The sequence below is a fragment of the Thamnophis sirtalis genome, unplaced genomic scaffold, assembly GCF_051295495.1.
Source record: "Thamnophis sirtalis isolate CommonGarterSnake01/CBP01778 unplaced genomic scaffold, rThaSir2_p1.2 scaffold_3, whole genome shotgun sequence".
In the NCBI taxonomy this organism is placed as follows: Eukaryota; Metazoa; Chordata; class Lepidosauria; order Squamata; family Natricidae; genus Thamnophis; species Thamnophis sirtalis.
In genome coordinates this window covers 56,993,232-57,008,589 of record NW_028261383.1, presented here as the reverse complement: position 1 = coordinate 57,008,589, position 15,358 = coordinate 56,993,232, and the positions used below count along the sequence as shown (strand labels likewise).

The window sequence follows — 15,358 nt, the reverse complement described above, 5'->3', positions numbered from 1 at the left end:
TTCTCATGTGACTCTAAAGATAAATAGCATAGAGCTGTCTACCATATAAATCTTCCTCAGGCACCTAGTTGGCAAATGCCATACCACAAAGTAATAATGAAAGTCCAGATTCAAACTGCAAATACTCACCTGCTGATTATGTTTTATGAGTTTAATTTGCTTTCAATGGTTTTACATATACTTCGCTTTTTTATTTGCATTTTGCTTACCGTTTTCTGTTGCTATTCTAATTGTGTGATTCGACCCTACATATGAGATGTGAGCAAATGGAACAAATGAACAAATAAATAGATAATAAATATGATTCAGAGAATGTATAGAGTAGACACATTCACAGGAGCAGCTGGTCAGGACACCTCAAACATCATAAATCACCCATAGAGATACCACATGAACACAGAAAGGCTGTGTGATTGAATATGCCCCCAGGGCTATGAGCGGTTTTCTCTATTATTCATCTTGTTCCCATCAGTGTATGTATCTATTCGTCATTATTCATTCTTCCTTGAACCTTTCCGCCTAGGCAGGAAAAAGTTATTTCCGCCTCCAGAGATGATGCAAAAACATAGTGAAGAGAGGAGCAGCCCTGTGTTGCTGGCGTGTAGGTAAGTCATTTCTGATTGCTTTTTCTTTTTGAAAATGCCCTGGCTCTGGTTCTAGTAGTTGGATAAGTTGCTTCCTTGCTCCATTTAGCAAAAGGTAAATTAAACCTGCGCATTCAATGAGCTGTCATCTCCAAGCAAGACGATAGAAGACTGGGCCAAGTTGGAAGTCTTGGCCTCATAGGAGACTAGCAAGTGCTGTTAGCAATAGCAATAGCACTTAGACTTATATACCGCTTCACAGTGTTTTATAGCCTTCTCTAAGAGGTTAATAGAGTCAGAATATTGCCCCCAACAATCCGGGTCCTCATTTAACTGACCTAGGAAGGACGTAAGGCTGAGTTAACCTTGAGCCGGTGAGAACTGAACTGCCAAACTGCTGGCAGCTGGCAATCAGCAGAAGTAACCTGCAGTACTGCATTCTAACCACTGCACCATCACGGCTCTTAGCAGATAGCAGTTTGTTTCAACACAGGTTTTTTTCCCAATGCCATCCAGGCATTAGAGTCTAAAAAATAACAAAGATTCAAAGAACAGTGAAAGTCATTTGTCCTTTCCATCTATAATATATGTGCAGGTGATCCTTGACTTACAACATTAGTTTAATGACCATTCAAAGTTATGACGTCCGAAAAAAAGGACTTATGACCATTTTTTCACACTTACGACCATTGCACCATCCCCATGGTCACACAGTCAAAATGCTAATGCTTAGCAATTGACTCACATTTATGACGGTTGCAGTGTCCCAGAGTCATGTGATCATCTTTTGCAACCTTCTGAAAAGCAAAATCAAATGGGGGAAACCAGATTCATTTAACAATTGTAGGGATTCACTTAATAAATGCCGCAGGAAAAGTAATGAAATGGGGCAAAACTCATTTAACAAATTTCTCCCTTAGCAACATAAATTTTGGGCTCAATTGTGGTCATAAGTTGAAGATTACTTGTAGTGAAATCAAATGGATATACTCAGGATTAGAAATTGTGGGAGGCAATGATTTCACAATGAAGTCTTTCAGCATTAGGGCAGCCAATGGTAAACCAGTGTGTTAAAATCATATTATTCCTGAAGTATGGTGTTTTTTTAAAAAAAAAGCATGGCATTTATTAATGAAACATGGCCAAAACCACTAGCCAATGTGGTTCTTCATAGATGATCCTTGTTCTCTGCCAGCAGAGCTGCAAGGCTTAACTCACCAGCTTCAATTTCGTCTGTGGAGATGCCACAGACCGGATGCATATCTGCTTCAGAACTGAATGTGTGCTTGCTATCTCGTTAATTCCCAGGTTCCCTAGAATGACAGATGACATGGCCAGGAGTGCACTGCTCAGTTTTGTCAATTCCAAATGTTGCTATGGCAACAGAGCTGCTGGCGAGCTCCTCATTCAGGAACTGAAGCCGCAGACCTTCTACAGAGTAAGTGTTTTGGGATAGGTTACCAGAGAGTGAACAAAGCTAGGTGGGGGAAATCAATGGCATTGCAGAAGTCTCACCTTTGTCAGAAACTAGAAAAAGGTGGTGTTTGTTGGACTAACTCCTGGAGCTCATATGGGTAAACAAAATGCTTTAATGACCTCAGTAACATTTTTTTCCCATAACCACGTTGATGATGGCAGATAGGGTGATCCGTGAGTGAGTTAAAATGAGGTCTGAAAGGATCCAAAATGGAAAAAAAATAATTCTTTTTCTCATACTAAGGATTCTAGAATTAACATTTGATGACAAGATGTCTTTCTCCCCAGTATCGTCTGAAAACCTTTAACGAAACGAGGGTATGTGAATGGACATTTGAGCCTTATACCAGTAAGTAAATGTTTAAAGAGATATTTAATTCCAACTGAATCTTTATGAAGAGTTTTTGGCAGAAAAGGATCCAATAATGAAATGCAACCTGTGCACATCACATGTAAGCAATCATTTGCATCTAAACATACAACATCTAGGACTCAGAGTTTCCAAATACATATATGTGTGAAATTTTACGTCAAATTTATCAGATATGGAGTTTGATACACCCCCCAAAAATCCTAGTTTTATTTAAAAAACAATTTATCCCAAGCATCTGTAAGAGAAAATATTCAACGATTATAAGGACATAATTCTCACTGGCATGGAATTAGGAGAATGTATTGGTAAAGCAAAAAGAAATATCTAAATTTCCCATTAATAGATATCAAACAAATGGTAAACATTGAGTAGAATTGAAAAAGTGAATATTTGAATCAAAATTGTTTACTCTGTGTACATAATAAATGTAAATCATTGCCACAAAATGTTATAAGAGCCAAGGTGGCTCGGTGGTTAGAGTGCAGTACTGCAGGCTACTTCAGCTGACTACTAGCTGCAGTTTGGCAGTTCAAATCTGACTGGCTCAAGGTTGACTCAGCCTTCAATCCTTCCGAGGTGAATAAAATGACGACCCAGATTGTTGGGGGCAATATGTTGACTCTGTGAACCGCTTAGAGAGGGCTGTAAAAACACTATGAAGTGGTATATAAGTAAATGCTAAGTGCTATTGCTACAAGGTTGTTTAGAAGATATTTTGGATGTCCAGATTGTGAAATATCCTAAGAAGAATCTTAAGTAACCTCTGATCTCTGAGGTAGAAATGTGTTTCTACAAATTTCTCTCTCTTCTCCTTACATTCCTGCATATTTGAACCCGTGAGAAATATTCTAAAAATAATTATTCTTTTAATGGAGCTTTCCCAATAGTTTTAATGATTCATATATAAACACTTAATAGAGACATAGTGATAGAAGGCCTTGAAATGAAAACAATAATAATAATCAAGATGATAGATAGATAGATAGATAGATAGATAGATAGATAGATAGATAGATAGATAGATAGATAGATAGATAGATCGATCTAGGAGGAGAAAATTATTGAGAAAAACAACTATTTGGTTCTAAATGTGGAAGGAGATTCTCAGAAACTGTTTAGCTGCAATATTTAGATGAATTTGTGAGCCTCATGATGAGAACCTCCCAGGAGACATGTTATCTTCTAGTTCCTGGAGAATATCAGGCTTTCATGAATAAATCTGGCAGGGATGGCCTGCTTAGATCAAAGCTACAGGGAACCATGGTCACTAATTGTGCAGTCCTGAAAGAGAAGGTCCTTGTGGGGTCCTTGGTGCTTTCTGAACTGGGTGGTTTTCTTTCAGACCTTTCATTGGTAACATCCTCAGTAACATTAAGACTGTAGAGATGGTTCTTGTTTTACAAGGATGTAGAAAATTGGAGCATAGAACAAGGAAAATATTGAATTGTGAAAATAGAAATGCTGTGCACTCAGTGTATATTTTAGAGAAAATTGAACTTAGAGGGACTTTAAAATAAAGATTACATCATACTGTTTAAGGCATGAGTCACTAAGAAGAGAAGAACATTGATACTCCAAGAAGATTATCACCAAGTATGTGCTCAGTGATAAGTCAATAAATGATAGGATCGTAGTTTATTAGAAACAGTGGATGTCCAGGAAGTGTTAATACATAATAAGTATATGCATTTACTAGGGGCATAGTGATAGAAGACATTAAAATGAGGGGGGAAATCAATATTTGATAAATACAGTATTTTGAAAGAACAAAATGTTGCTAATGGAGTGATTAAAATGCATAAGTGGAAAAAATGGAGAAACGATGTTAAAAGAAGTTTTGGATTGGCTAAATGCAATAACACGGGAGATATATGATTTTTTTTTTAAAAAAATTATCAATGTCTATTTCAAGCAATATAAATACACATATCACTAGATGGGCCATATAAGAACTATGTAATAGGAAACAGAAGATGGGAAGTATAATTTAGTTAAATAGAACACTTTAGATGCAGACTGTGGAATAGGCTATGAATTTGTGATATCAAGCATGAAAGGACCAGGTATGTTTGCAAGAAATGACCTAGAAGCTAACTATTGAGATTGTAAGATCAATACATGTAGTCCTTGACTTACAACCATCTGTTTAATGACAGTTCAAGGTTATGATGGTCACAGTAAAAGTGTCTTCCAATCTATCTTTGAAGCTATGAACATTGTACCAACCCTATAGTGACATGATCACATTTTGGGAGCTTGGCAATCTGTTGCATTTATGATGGTTGCAGTATCTTGTGGTCACATTATTGAAATTTGCAACCCTCCCAGCTGGATTCCAACATGCAAAGTCAATTGGAAAAGCCAGCTGGGGAAGCCAATCATGTGCTTCACTTAACAATTGCGGTAAAAATGGTCCTAAAATTAAATACTGTTCCTTAATGATTTTCATTTGATGACTGCATAACTTAGCAACTGAAATTCTGGTCTCAGTTGGGGTCATGAGTCAAAACTATTTATATAAGGATTAGATTAATTTATGCAAAAGAGAATGAGATAATAGATTTATTAAAAACCTATTTGGAAAAAAAAATGGTCCACTTTATTTCAAAGAGATCTAAGTTCCAAGATTCAGAATGATCAAGATAGTCAAAGCAAGACAAGGGATAAAAGCTTTGGGCAACAATAACAATGTATGAGAACGGAATGTATAGTTACAACATCACATAACAAAGGACAAGGAACAATATCTTAGTTATAATTGTCAACAAACAAGGAATTTAATCTAAGACTACTAAAGAGTAATAATAAACATATCTTAACAGAAATTGAAAGAAAAATCTATTATGAATCTTTACACAGAAGTATATATAAGACAGTAGAGAGAAAATATATTCAGGAAATGACTCCACTAGATGGAGTGATATGACAGGCGATAGAGCAGCTGTCAAATAATAAAACACCATGAACAGGTGAAATACCTGTTTAATTGTTTAAAGCTGCAGGAGAAGAGATGGTCAACAACTGCTTCCAACAGTGATTTGTCAAAAAATATGTTCCCTAGTGATTAAAAAGGTTTGGAATGTACAGTATATCCACAGCAAATAGAAGAAAATGTTAAAATTATTAAACCATTTCCTTTATTCCTCACACAAGTAAAGAGTAGCTTAAAATCTTACAAGGAAGGATAAACTTTATGTGGAGCGGAAAATGCAAACAAATAGGCAGGTTTTAAAAATGGTAAAAAGATACATCTTTAGTTAGCTACTATAAGGTGGAAAATGAAGTGAGAAAAAGAATATAGGACAGTTTATCTTTGTTTTATTGACTACAAGGCATTTGGTTACGTAGGGAATCCAGAATGTAGCATACAGTAAACCTAACGGGTATACAAGAACCATTTTTTACTTGCACAAGAGTTATTCTGAGAATTGAGTTTGGCGAAATGCATGTTTAGAATAGGAAAAACAATAAGATATAGATGTATATTGACTTCATCATATGATTTTATAAAGGTTATAAAGATTGAGAAACAGGACTGCTGATATGAAGATCAACTGAATATTTGGACACTTTTGAAACTGGCAGTGTTTATTAATTATAGCTAGAGATGCTGTCTCTGAATTCTGCATTTTGTGTTGGCAAATGAAATGGTGATTAGATTAGGCAATAGTCACAACTAACTCTTTTCACCAGGCCAGAAAAGTAGGAGAGCAGCATGTCTTCCTTGAACAATAACGTTTGTAGAGATGCAAAGGAGCATTTTTATCTTAGAATTTTAATCAATCAGGGTTAATGCTCCATCACATTTAGAATAGAATAGGATACAATAAAAGAGTTGGAAAGAACCTTGGAGGTCTTCTAGTCCAACACTCTGCTTAGACAGGAGTGTTGGACTACATCACTTCAGATTATTTCCCTGTGTCTACAGTAGCAATCACTTCTTTTTATTTTAATTCAATCAAGAAGAGCAATAGACAGAGCCAAATTACAGCAGCTCTACAACCTTAAAAAATGAGATATTGCCAGTTTTAGTAGTTAAGATGGCCCATTTTCAGTTCAAGAACACTTGAGTTTCAAGTTCTTCTTTGGCCATTGTGTGACTTTGGGTTGGTCACCTTCTTTCTCTTAACACAACTCACTTTCTCATATACTTGTGGTTGGTGCAAATAAAATAAGACAAGAGCTTCAAGCTCTCTGCCTTGAATTTTCAGAGGAAATATGATATAAATGAATGTATTTGTGTATCTTGTTCACATATATACCATGCAAGTCCGGTCAGCAGGCAGGGAGATGTTTAGATAGCAGACCAGCCAGTCAATTTTTTTGAATAAAAATAAAATTCTCCTATGCGTTACTAGGGTTTTTAACCTCCCTGTTGGCTTTGTGATATGTTTTCATAAGTGAGACAGCCATTGTAATTGGGGGGGGGGGGGGAATCAACTCTCCTCCAGGATGAGAAATTCTTGCAGTATCTGAAATTAAAAAAAATGAGAAGTCTTAGAAAGAGTGCCCTCACTTAATGGTATTCCCCTCACCCCCCAGAAACCAAGTAAAAAGTAAAAAAAAGCAACCCATATTGAAAAACCTCTGCACACCTTGTATGTAATACATGCATCCTGTGAAAAATCCAGTGAAAAAAATCCATCAGATATAACATAGTAGTAACCCTCCTGTAAGGAGGCATGTCTACAATCCATTCATTTTACAGATTTTACATAAAATTAACTTTGACAAATTATGAAAAATACGAAAGGTGAAATTATACTAGACTTACTTTTTAAGATTTTTGAGGAATGTTTCAATAAAATTAGCCTATAAGCCTTTCTAACAGAGTTCAGAGATCTTGTGCTCTTTGCAAACCAGATTTTCTTTTATTCAGAGAGATTAAAAAGTGCAGAAAATCCACTTTAGACATTGCTGGATCTTTATGTACTCCCTGGGAAGCAAGTGCTTTTAAAAAAATTATCCTGCAATTGATCCAACAATGGTTTATTAAGTTCCACCCTCTGTTCCCAACCTCTTTAGAAGATTATTAATCCATTCAGCTCTTACATCTACCAGTGAGTTTCTGCTCTGGCAAATTATATTGTCCTTGCTTTCCCATCTCCCCCCAATTCTATAAAGTTTTACTTACCTTTTTTTCTCCCCCTTCCCCTAAACCTTTAAGTAGCATCCGAGACATTTTGGAATGAAGCTACAAGGTTACATAAATGCTACTTTTCTTTTCTGAAGCTAAGGAAGCCACTTTTCCTTGCTATCAATTTTAAATCTTTTTAAATAGACTTTTTGGCTTGGATGATTGAGTCTTCATTCACATACTGCAATTCATTTGGGAGTGAAACTCTTGTAGTTGGTGTGGCAAGAGTTAGTACTGTTGGAAGAAATGTCCTTCTGGGTTCAGTTCCAAGTGGGGAAAAAGACACTGGAAACAGGGAGGCTGCTTGGAAAGAGGATTTTAACGGTGGACAGGACCACATGGTTTGAGGTCCTGTGGAAAAACGTGATCACATACTTCAAGATGTTGGGTGAAGAAGAAAAAGAAAGAGAAGAACTTGCTGAGAGTTCCTGGGTTTTTTATACATTCTGTTCACCTCTACCTCTCTGTTTCCTGTCCCTGTGTAAGAAATGTATTCTGATTGGTTGTCAGACTCCCATGGGGTCATGCAGGGGCAACTCTCTATGCTGTCTTTTGAGTCCAGGTTTGGTTGAGCATTGCTTCTTCTCAGGTGCCCTGTGGTGAGATGAGTAAAGGGCTATCATGCCTTAATCCCATCACCCTGGAGATGAAGGGGGGAGATCTTTGTTATGTACAATGAACTTATAGTGATCAGATGTCCCGCTTTTAAATAATTTGTCCTGTGTCCCGCGGCGTTTTAAAAAAGTCCCGATTTTTCATGCAGCCACGAAAACAGAGTGATTTCTACTGTCACAGGCTCCGGAAGCTGGGGAGGTGCTTTGCAGGCGGTTAGAACTGGCTGCCCACAAAGGATCTCCCTGGACTTGTTTTGATGAGCGCGGGGCGACTGATGGTAGTTTGCGCCAGCCGCGCCCACTCAAACTATTGTCAGTCGCCCCGTGTTCAGCAAAGCAAACCCGGGGAGGTCCTTTGTGGGCGGCCAGTCCTAGCTGCTTGCGCCTGGCTCTGCAGCTGAAATGAACCCCCAAAGCTCCCGCCACCACTAGAATAACTGCTGCCGCCTCCTCCTCCAACACCACCACCACATTTGCTGCCCGATGCTGTGGCTGAGGTGAAGCTGTCAAGCTCCCGCTGGCACCCCCACCCATGGCAGTGGTGCCTCCCCCTCCTCTCGGAGCACCTGAGCGGGGCACCACATTACCTCTTCCCCCTCCTCCTCCGCCATGCTTTTGAGGAGCCATGAGGCTGCGGAAGCCAGTAGGAAGGTGGCGGAGGGGACAGGAGCAGGAAAAAAGGCCCCATGGCTTCTCAAAAGCACGGCGGAGGAGAAGGCGGCGGCAGGGGTAACATGGTGCCCAGCTCAGGTGCTCTGAGTGGAGGGGGAGGCGGTGCCGCCGCTGCCACGGGCAGGGGTACCAGTGGGAGCTTTGGCGGCTTCACCTCAGCCGCAGCGCTGGGTGGCAAATGTGGTGGTTCTGTTGGAGGAGGCAGCGGCAGGGGTAATGTGGTGCCCAGCTCAGGTGCTCTGATTGGAGGGGGAGGCAGTGCCGCCACTGCCACAGGTGGGGGTGCTAGCAGGAGCTTTGGCAGCTTCACCTCAGCTGCAGCGGCGGGCAGCAAATGATGTGGTTCTGTTGGAGGCGGCAGCGGCATATAGACCAAATTTTTAATCAAGAACCCCCCCCCGCCCCCGGTCAATGGTGTCCCGCTTTACCAATGTTAAAATCTGGTCACTTTAAACAAACTGGCTCAGGCATTTTAATGGCCCATTGACAAATATGGGGTCTATTAAGAGTAAGTCTGTTTCCTACCTAAAAACATGTTTCTCCATTTCATATCCAGGGAAATATAATATTCTGCCTTTTCAATATTTCCTAGGATATTTCATTATTTTAGGAGATGGGTGGGTGCCAACTTCCTACAGTACATTCCAACAACTCTCTGACTTTTGGTCTATTTTTCATTTATTTTGACTGCTGAAGTTACTTGGATGAGTAATGAAACGTCTCAGATTAACAAACTTTTGATCCAGTGGCCAAGATGTAACCTTTTTAGATATTTCGATTTCTAAAGAACAACAGAAAAAGAAACAAAGGATCATCCAAGTGTCCAAACATCCAGGAAAGCCAAGAAAAAGAATGAGACCAAGCAGAAGGGAACAATCCCTAAAAGGCAGCAACTGTAAGACCTGCAGTCAATAGGGCTTGTTTTGTCTTCCCCAACAGAAAGGAAGAAACAGAAAATGATTCTAATCAAGGACATTTTCTTCCAATTTTCAATTATCATCTGCAGGCAAAATTTCATTCTCTGCTCCTCTTAAACTTTTCTCTCCCAAATGAGTCAATTAACCAATTGCTTTTTCTGCATGTCTAAAAAGCGAACTACCTAGAAACACACCAGAAATAATTTTAAAAATCATTAAAATGAGGAGGAGAAAACATCAACTGAAAATAAAAACATACATACGATGCTTAGGGGCATTAGAACATAGTTTACAGTATTTATTTATTAATCAAATTTCTATAGTTATGCATTTATGGATGTAATTGTTTGAAGGGATCAAAGGCATTAAAGTTCTCCATTTGGTAGTTCTATCCATGAAACATTAGATTAAAACATTGGATTATGTAGTTTCGATGTTTTAGAAAGTCTAATAAAATAGGTAAACATGGAGTGGAAAAACTAAATAAAACTATTCTTAAGGAAAGAGCCAGTTTGTCCTAGAGCGGTAAGGCACCAGGCTAAAACCAGGAGTCTGTGAGTTCAAGTCCCTCTTTAGCCATCAAAATTGACCGTGTGATCGTGGGCCTATCATTCTCTCTTAGCCCAACACACCTCTTAGGCTTGTTGTTGTAGGGCAGTGATGGCTAACCTTTTTGTTGTCACATGCCGAAAGTGTGTATGATCCCCGCCCTCTGCATGCCCCGCCCCCATGCATGCACGTGCATCCTCCCCACATGTGGCCCGCCCCTCAGGCATGCACATGACCCCCTGTGCATGTGCATGTGACCCCCCCCCCCCGATGCAACCCCCCCTCGCCCATTTTTTGGCTTCCGGGTTTGGCTTCCTGTTTGGGGCCTGGAAAGCCTCCTACAACAACCTAACAAAACAAAACAGGGCGCAAGGGGAATGTACAAGGCCCCCAAATGCAATGCGATGTCCCCCCCCCATGCATGTGCCCCATCCCCCATACATGCGAAGCAGAGACCCAAAGACCAGCTGGCCAGCGGGAGGTGCACACGCATGTGCAGTGGAGCCGGGCTGGGGTGGCAGCTGGTATGCCCTCAGAGAGAGCTCTGTGTGGCACCTGTGGCACCCGCCATCACAGTTGTTGGGAAAATAGGAGGAGGAAGTTGTGTTGGATATGTTTGTTACCTTCAGTTATTTATAAAAAATAATAAAGGCGGAATATAAATAAATAAAAATAAAGAGTTCTTCAAGACTTTTTATTACTGTGTTTTTCCCATTTTTGCAGTCAAGTACAATTTCCCACTGTAAAATGCCATTGATCCAAAGAAAATATTTCAGTATTTTCCAGTCATAGACTCAGGAGATAACAGAAAAAAATAGCGATTCAGTTTCTTCTGTTTCACTCGTTTATAAGTTTGGGAAAACATAGAAATCATGCCTGTAGAAAGACTAATTACTAAAATTTGTTACATTTTTTCCCTAATTTCCTTAGAACCTTTAATCCAAATAAATATCTAAAAGGGATAGGAGAGACTGCAATATATATAACAGTTTGCCTGTAACTTCTGCTATACGCCAAGAAAACTCCCAATCAATAAAAAGTAATTCTGTATAGTAAAATGCCATCTGTGAATTATTTCTACAGCGAATTCCAGATGACTCACCAAAATGGATGTGGAGAGAATTTTATGCCATGAAAACTTTCAAGCTGATTCCTCAAATTCAGTTTATAAATTTTCTTCTCATTAAAAAAAAGACTTTCAAGAAAGCCTTTCAATATTTGATATAAAGAATGGTATAATATTGGATTGGTTCCCTTGATTCTCAACAAAGAGGGAATATACCATTTGTGAAATATTTTTAATGGTTGTAGTTGACGTCACACAATAAGCCTTAACTTGTCATCTTTGACTCCCGCTGGAAGTTGTGATGAATTCTTTGTAAAATATATTCAGCAGAGACAGGTTTTCCATCTCTAACCAATCTCCAGTCCTACCTGTTACCTGAAATCTTGCTCTGTCTCTCAGATGTATATCAGCAATACAGCACAGAAATGAGGGGATTTATCCAACTTTTTGTTTCTGCCTTTATTTCTTTCTTTTTTCATCTCTTCTGTGGCTGATGACAAGAGCCTGGCAAGTAACTTGGAAGTGGGAGAAGGAGAAAAGCAATATAAGTGACAGCTGGAACAAATCATTTTGCTGCCTGAGACAGAGCAACAAATGAACTTTCTTCCCGTTCCTCGCTAGTCAACATGTGTTGTGCTCAAAGACAGGAAAATTCCAAGCAAGCTTTTCTGTCCATCACCAACAATAAATATACATTCAGTCTTTGAGCTTAATGGTCCCATTATTTGTGTGTGTGTGTGTGTGTGTGTGTGTGTGTGTGTGTGTGTGTGTGTGTGTGTTTTCAAGTCAGTGTTGACTGCTGGTGACTAACTGAAAATATTCCTGTAATTTTCTTGCAAGACTTCAGAAGTGCCTCCTTTCTAGGGCTGAGTAAAACCAGCTGGCTCAGGTTACCAGCTGGTTTTGTGCCCAAAGCAGGATTAGAACTCACACTCTTCCAGGATTAGAACTTCACACTCTTTTAAACTGGATGCCTTAGCCGCTACAGCAAGATGGCTCCCTCATAGTCCCATATCTGGTATAAAATGATACAAGCCTGCTGAATATATTACAAGATTTTGTTGCAGGTCCCAAATCTATACTCTCAAGACAATAAAATAGCAATAGAAATAGCACTTATTTATTTATTTATTATTAAAACTTGTATGCCGCCCACTCTCGGAAGACGTAGACTTCTATACTGCTTCATAGTGCTTTACAGCTCTCTCTAAGTGGTTTACAGAATCAGCATATTGCCCCCAACAGTCTGGGTCCTCAATTTACCAACCTTGGAAGGATGGAAGGCTAAGTCAACCTTGAGCCCGTGGGAATCGAACTGCTGAACTTCTGGCAGTGGGCAGTCAGCAGAAGTAACCCGCAGTACTGCATTCTAACCACTGCACCACCATAGCTCATAATGTAATGTAATATAAAATAATGTAATGTAGTAAAATAAATTCAGTGCCATGGATAAGCCACAACAGATATAAAAATTGACAGGAATATCTGATGTGAATAAATATAATTCAAAGATGCACTTTTAAAATGTTAGTTTCATTGATTGCAATGGATTTAAAAATGCTGAATCTTATGTTGAATTGTGGCATCTATTTATTTTATTTTATCAGATGCTTCGGTGGATGGTCCACAAAATGGTGTATCTCCTCGACCTTGGGACATTAAAGTCCAAGTTCCACAGATGTTTCAGGAAGACACAAAAAAGTTTCGTGTTCCCCATTCTTCTTTACTCAAGGTAATTTTATCACAACAAACAACAAACAACAAACAACAAACAAAACAATAAATAATAAGCCTGTTCTGTGTAACAGTTCATTCTATATTTGAAGACCACTGTATTTTTCTTTGTTAGTCCTTTCTGTAGATTAAAAGATCAATAGCCGATCCTTTAACCATTTCTCGTGGGATTTTATTTCCAGATCTTTCATGGAATTTATCAGTTGAGGGTTTCATATAATGTCATTTTAAAAATATAGAGATGGTATGGAGTAGGTTACCCATTATCATATTTCAAAATTGGAAAAGGACTTGACAGGTGGACGAAAAGGCCAAATCCAGACTGTCTATGTCTGCAACAAACCATCATAATGTTGAATTTGAGTCACCTGGTCTTCTTCTCCATTTAATATTGATTTCAAAACATGAATAGAATCTGCTGCTAAGGAGCAAAATAAAATTTCCATAGCACTTCTCTAATTTTAAAGAATCAATAAAATGTGGCTCTTCAGCCTATATTTCTTCTTGCTGTTTTATCAGAAATTCCTGCAGCTGCTAGTCTTATGTAGCATGAAATTCTTTTTTTTCTTTGCCATATTAATTTATAATAGAATAGATGCATGCTAATACTTGAATTAGGTAAGAATAACTGCCTTTGTTGATAGTCAGCCTTGCGTAATTCAGGTGTCACCATATACCCATTATGGCGAACCTATGGCACGCGTGCCACAGGTGGCACGAAGATCCATATTTGCTGGGACATGAGCTTCAGCTCTGGTGCACATGCGCATGTGAGAGCCGAGGTGGCACAGTGGTTAGGGTGCAGTACTGCAGGCCACTTCAGCTGACTGTTATCTGCAGTTCAGCGGTTCTAATCTCACCGGCTCAAGGTTGACTCAGCCTTCCATCCTTCCGAGGTGGGTGAAATGAGGACCCAGACTGTGGGGGCGATATGCTGACTCTGTAAACCGCTTAGAAAGGGCTGAAAGCCCTATGAAGTGGTATATAAGCCTAACTGCTATTGCTATGCCCGCCAGCTGATTTTCAGTCTTCCAGAGGGCTGGGGGAGGCTGTTTTCGCCCACCCCAGGCTTCAGGAAAGCATCCGGAGCCTGGAGAAGTCGAAAAACAGGCACAACGGGCCAACTAGAAGTTCATTCCTGAACTTCCGGTTGGCCCATTGGGTCTGTTTTTTGCCCTCCCCAAGCTTTAGGAAAGCTTCCAGAGCCTGAGGAGGGTGAAAAACAGGCCCAATGGGCCAACTGGAAGTTTGGCCTCTATCCATTTCTGGCTTCCGGAGGGCCGGGGAAGGCTGTTTTCACCCGGGGTCATGGGCAGGTGGGCGCAGCACATTGAATTGTGGCACTGGAGAATTCGTGACAGCACACACACACATACACAATTTTGGCATGCCTTTACAAAAAGGTTTGCCATCACTGTGATATACAATAGTCTATTTTAAGTGACTATGTAGATGGCTCATTTCTATTTCAGGAATGTCATAAATGCCATGGCCGGGGACGATACAAATGTAGTGGGTGCCATGGTGAAGGCAGGGTGAGTATTGATAGTATATTTATTATTTGATATTCTTTGATGCTAAAAAATGTTTTTACACATACTTACTGTTTAATGGGAAAGTTGCTGTAAAAACTCAGATCCCCGAGTTTGGTATGGAACTGATAAAAATGTAATCTGTCAATTGGCAAAGTGATTTTTTTTGTGTGCCTCCAAGTGCCCTGAATCTCAAGTATGTCAAGGAAAAGCGAAAAACATGTATTAAAGTAGGTCAGATCTTTCTAAGAGTACAGAAACAAACGATACATCCATTCGGTATGTGTGATATATAAGAAAGCAAGCGATCAAGCAAATTGATTACATGTGGGAATTGAACAATAGAAAACATTGATTGTGGATAGCATTCCACAAGTGGCGAAAGTATGGATTACATTACTGTCTTTAGCAGATGGGTTTGTATCTTTTAGCCTTGCAAGTGCATTTAAGGACTTTCAGAATATGTTTTCTATTGTTTAATTGCTGAAAAAGCAAGTTCTCACATACCAAAATAAATAGTCATAATAAATAGTAGAAGGAAAACATGCTTTCCTAAAGTTAGAAAACAGGCCCAGGTTGCCATGTTTAAAAATCACATTTTAAAAATGCTAATAATGAAGCCTAAAATTCCAGGTAGACACACAGTTTTCTGTGAACTCAAATTAATTTCATTTCTGTATACAATGTTTCACATAGAAAAACAC

The 15,358-nt window shown here is 39.2% G+C and overlaps 1 protein-coding gene across 2 annotated transcripts in view; it reads left to right on the top strand.

Annotated features, from left to right (window-relative positions):
* The window catches only part of SSUH2 (ssu-2 homolog), a 49,273-nt gene that overhangs the window by 13,241 nt on the left and 20,674 nt on the right, over nt 1-15,358 (top strand). For both annotated transcript variants that reach the window (XM_087707810.1, XM_087707811.1), the window contains 5 exons: nt 524-605; nt 1,893-2,022; nt 2,349-2,409; nt 12,996-13,120; nt 14,595-14,657. In XM_087707810.1, coding sequence (XP_087563936.1) covers nt 524-605; nt 1,893-2,022; nt 2,349-2,409; nt 12,996-13,120; nt 14,595-14,657 — 461 coding nt within the window. The remainder of the gene's footprint in view (nt 1-523; nt 606-1,892; nt 2,023-2,348; nt 2,410-12,995; nt 13,121-14,594; nt 14,658-15,358) is intronic.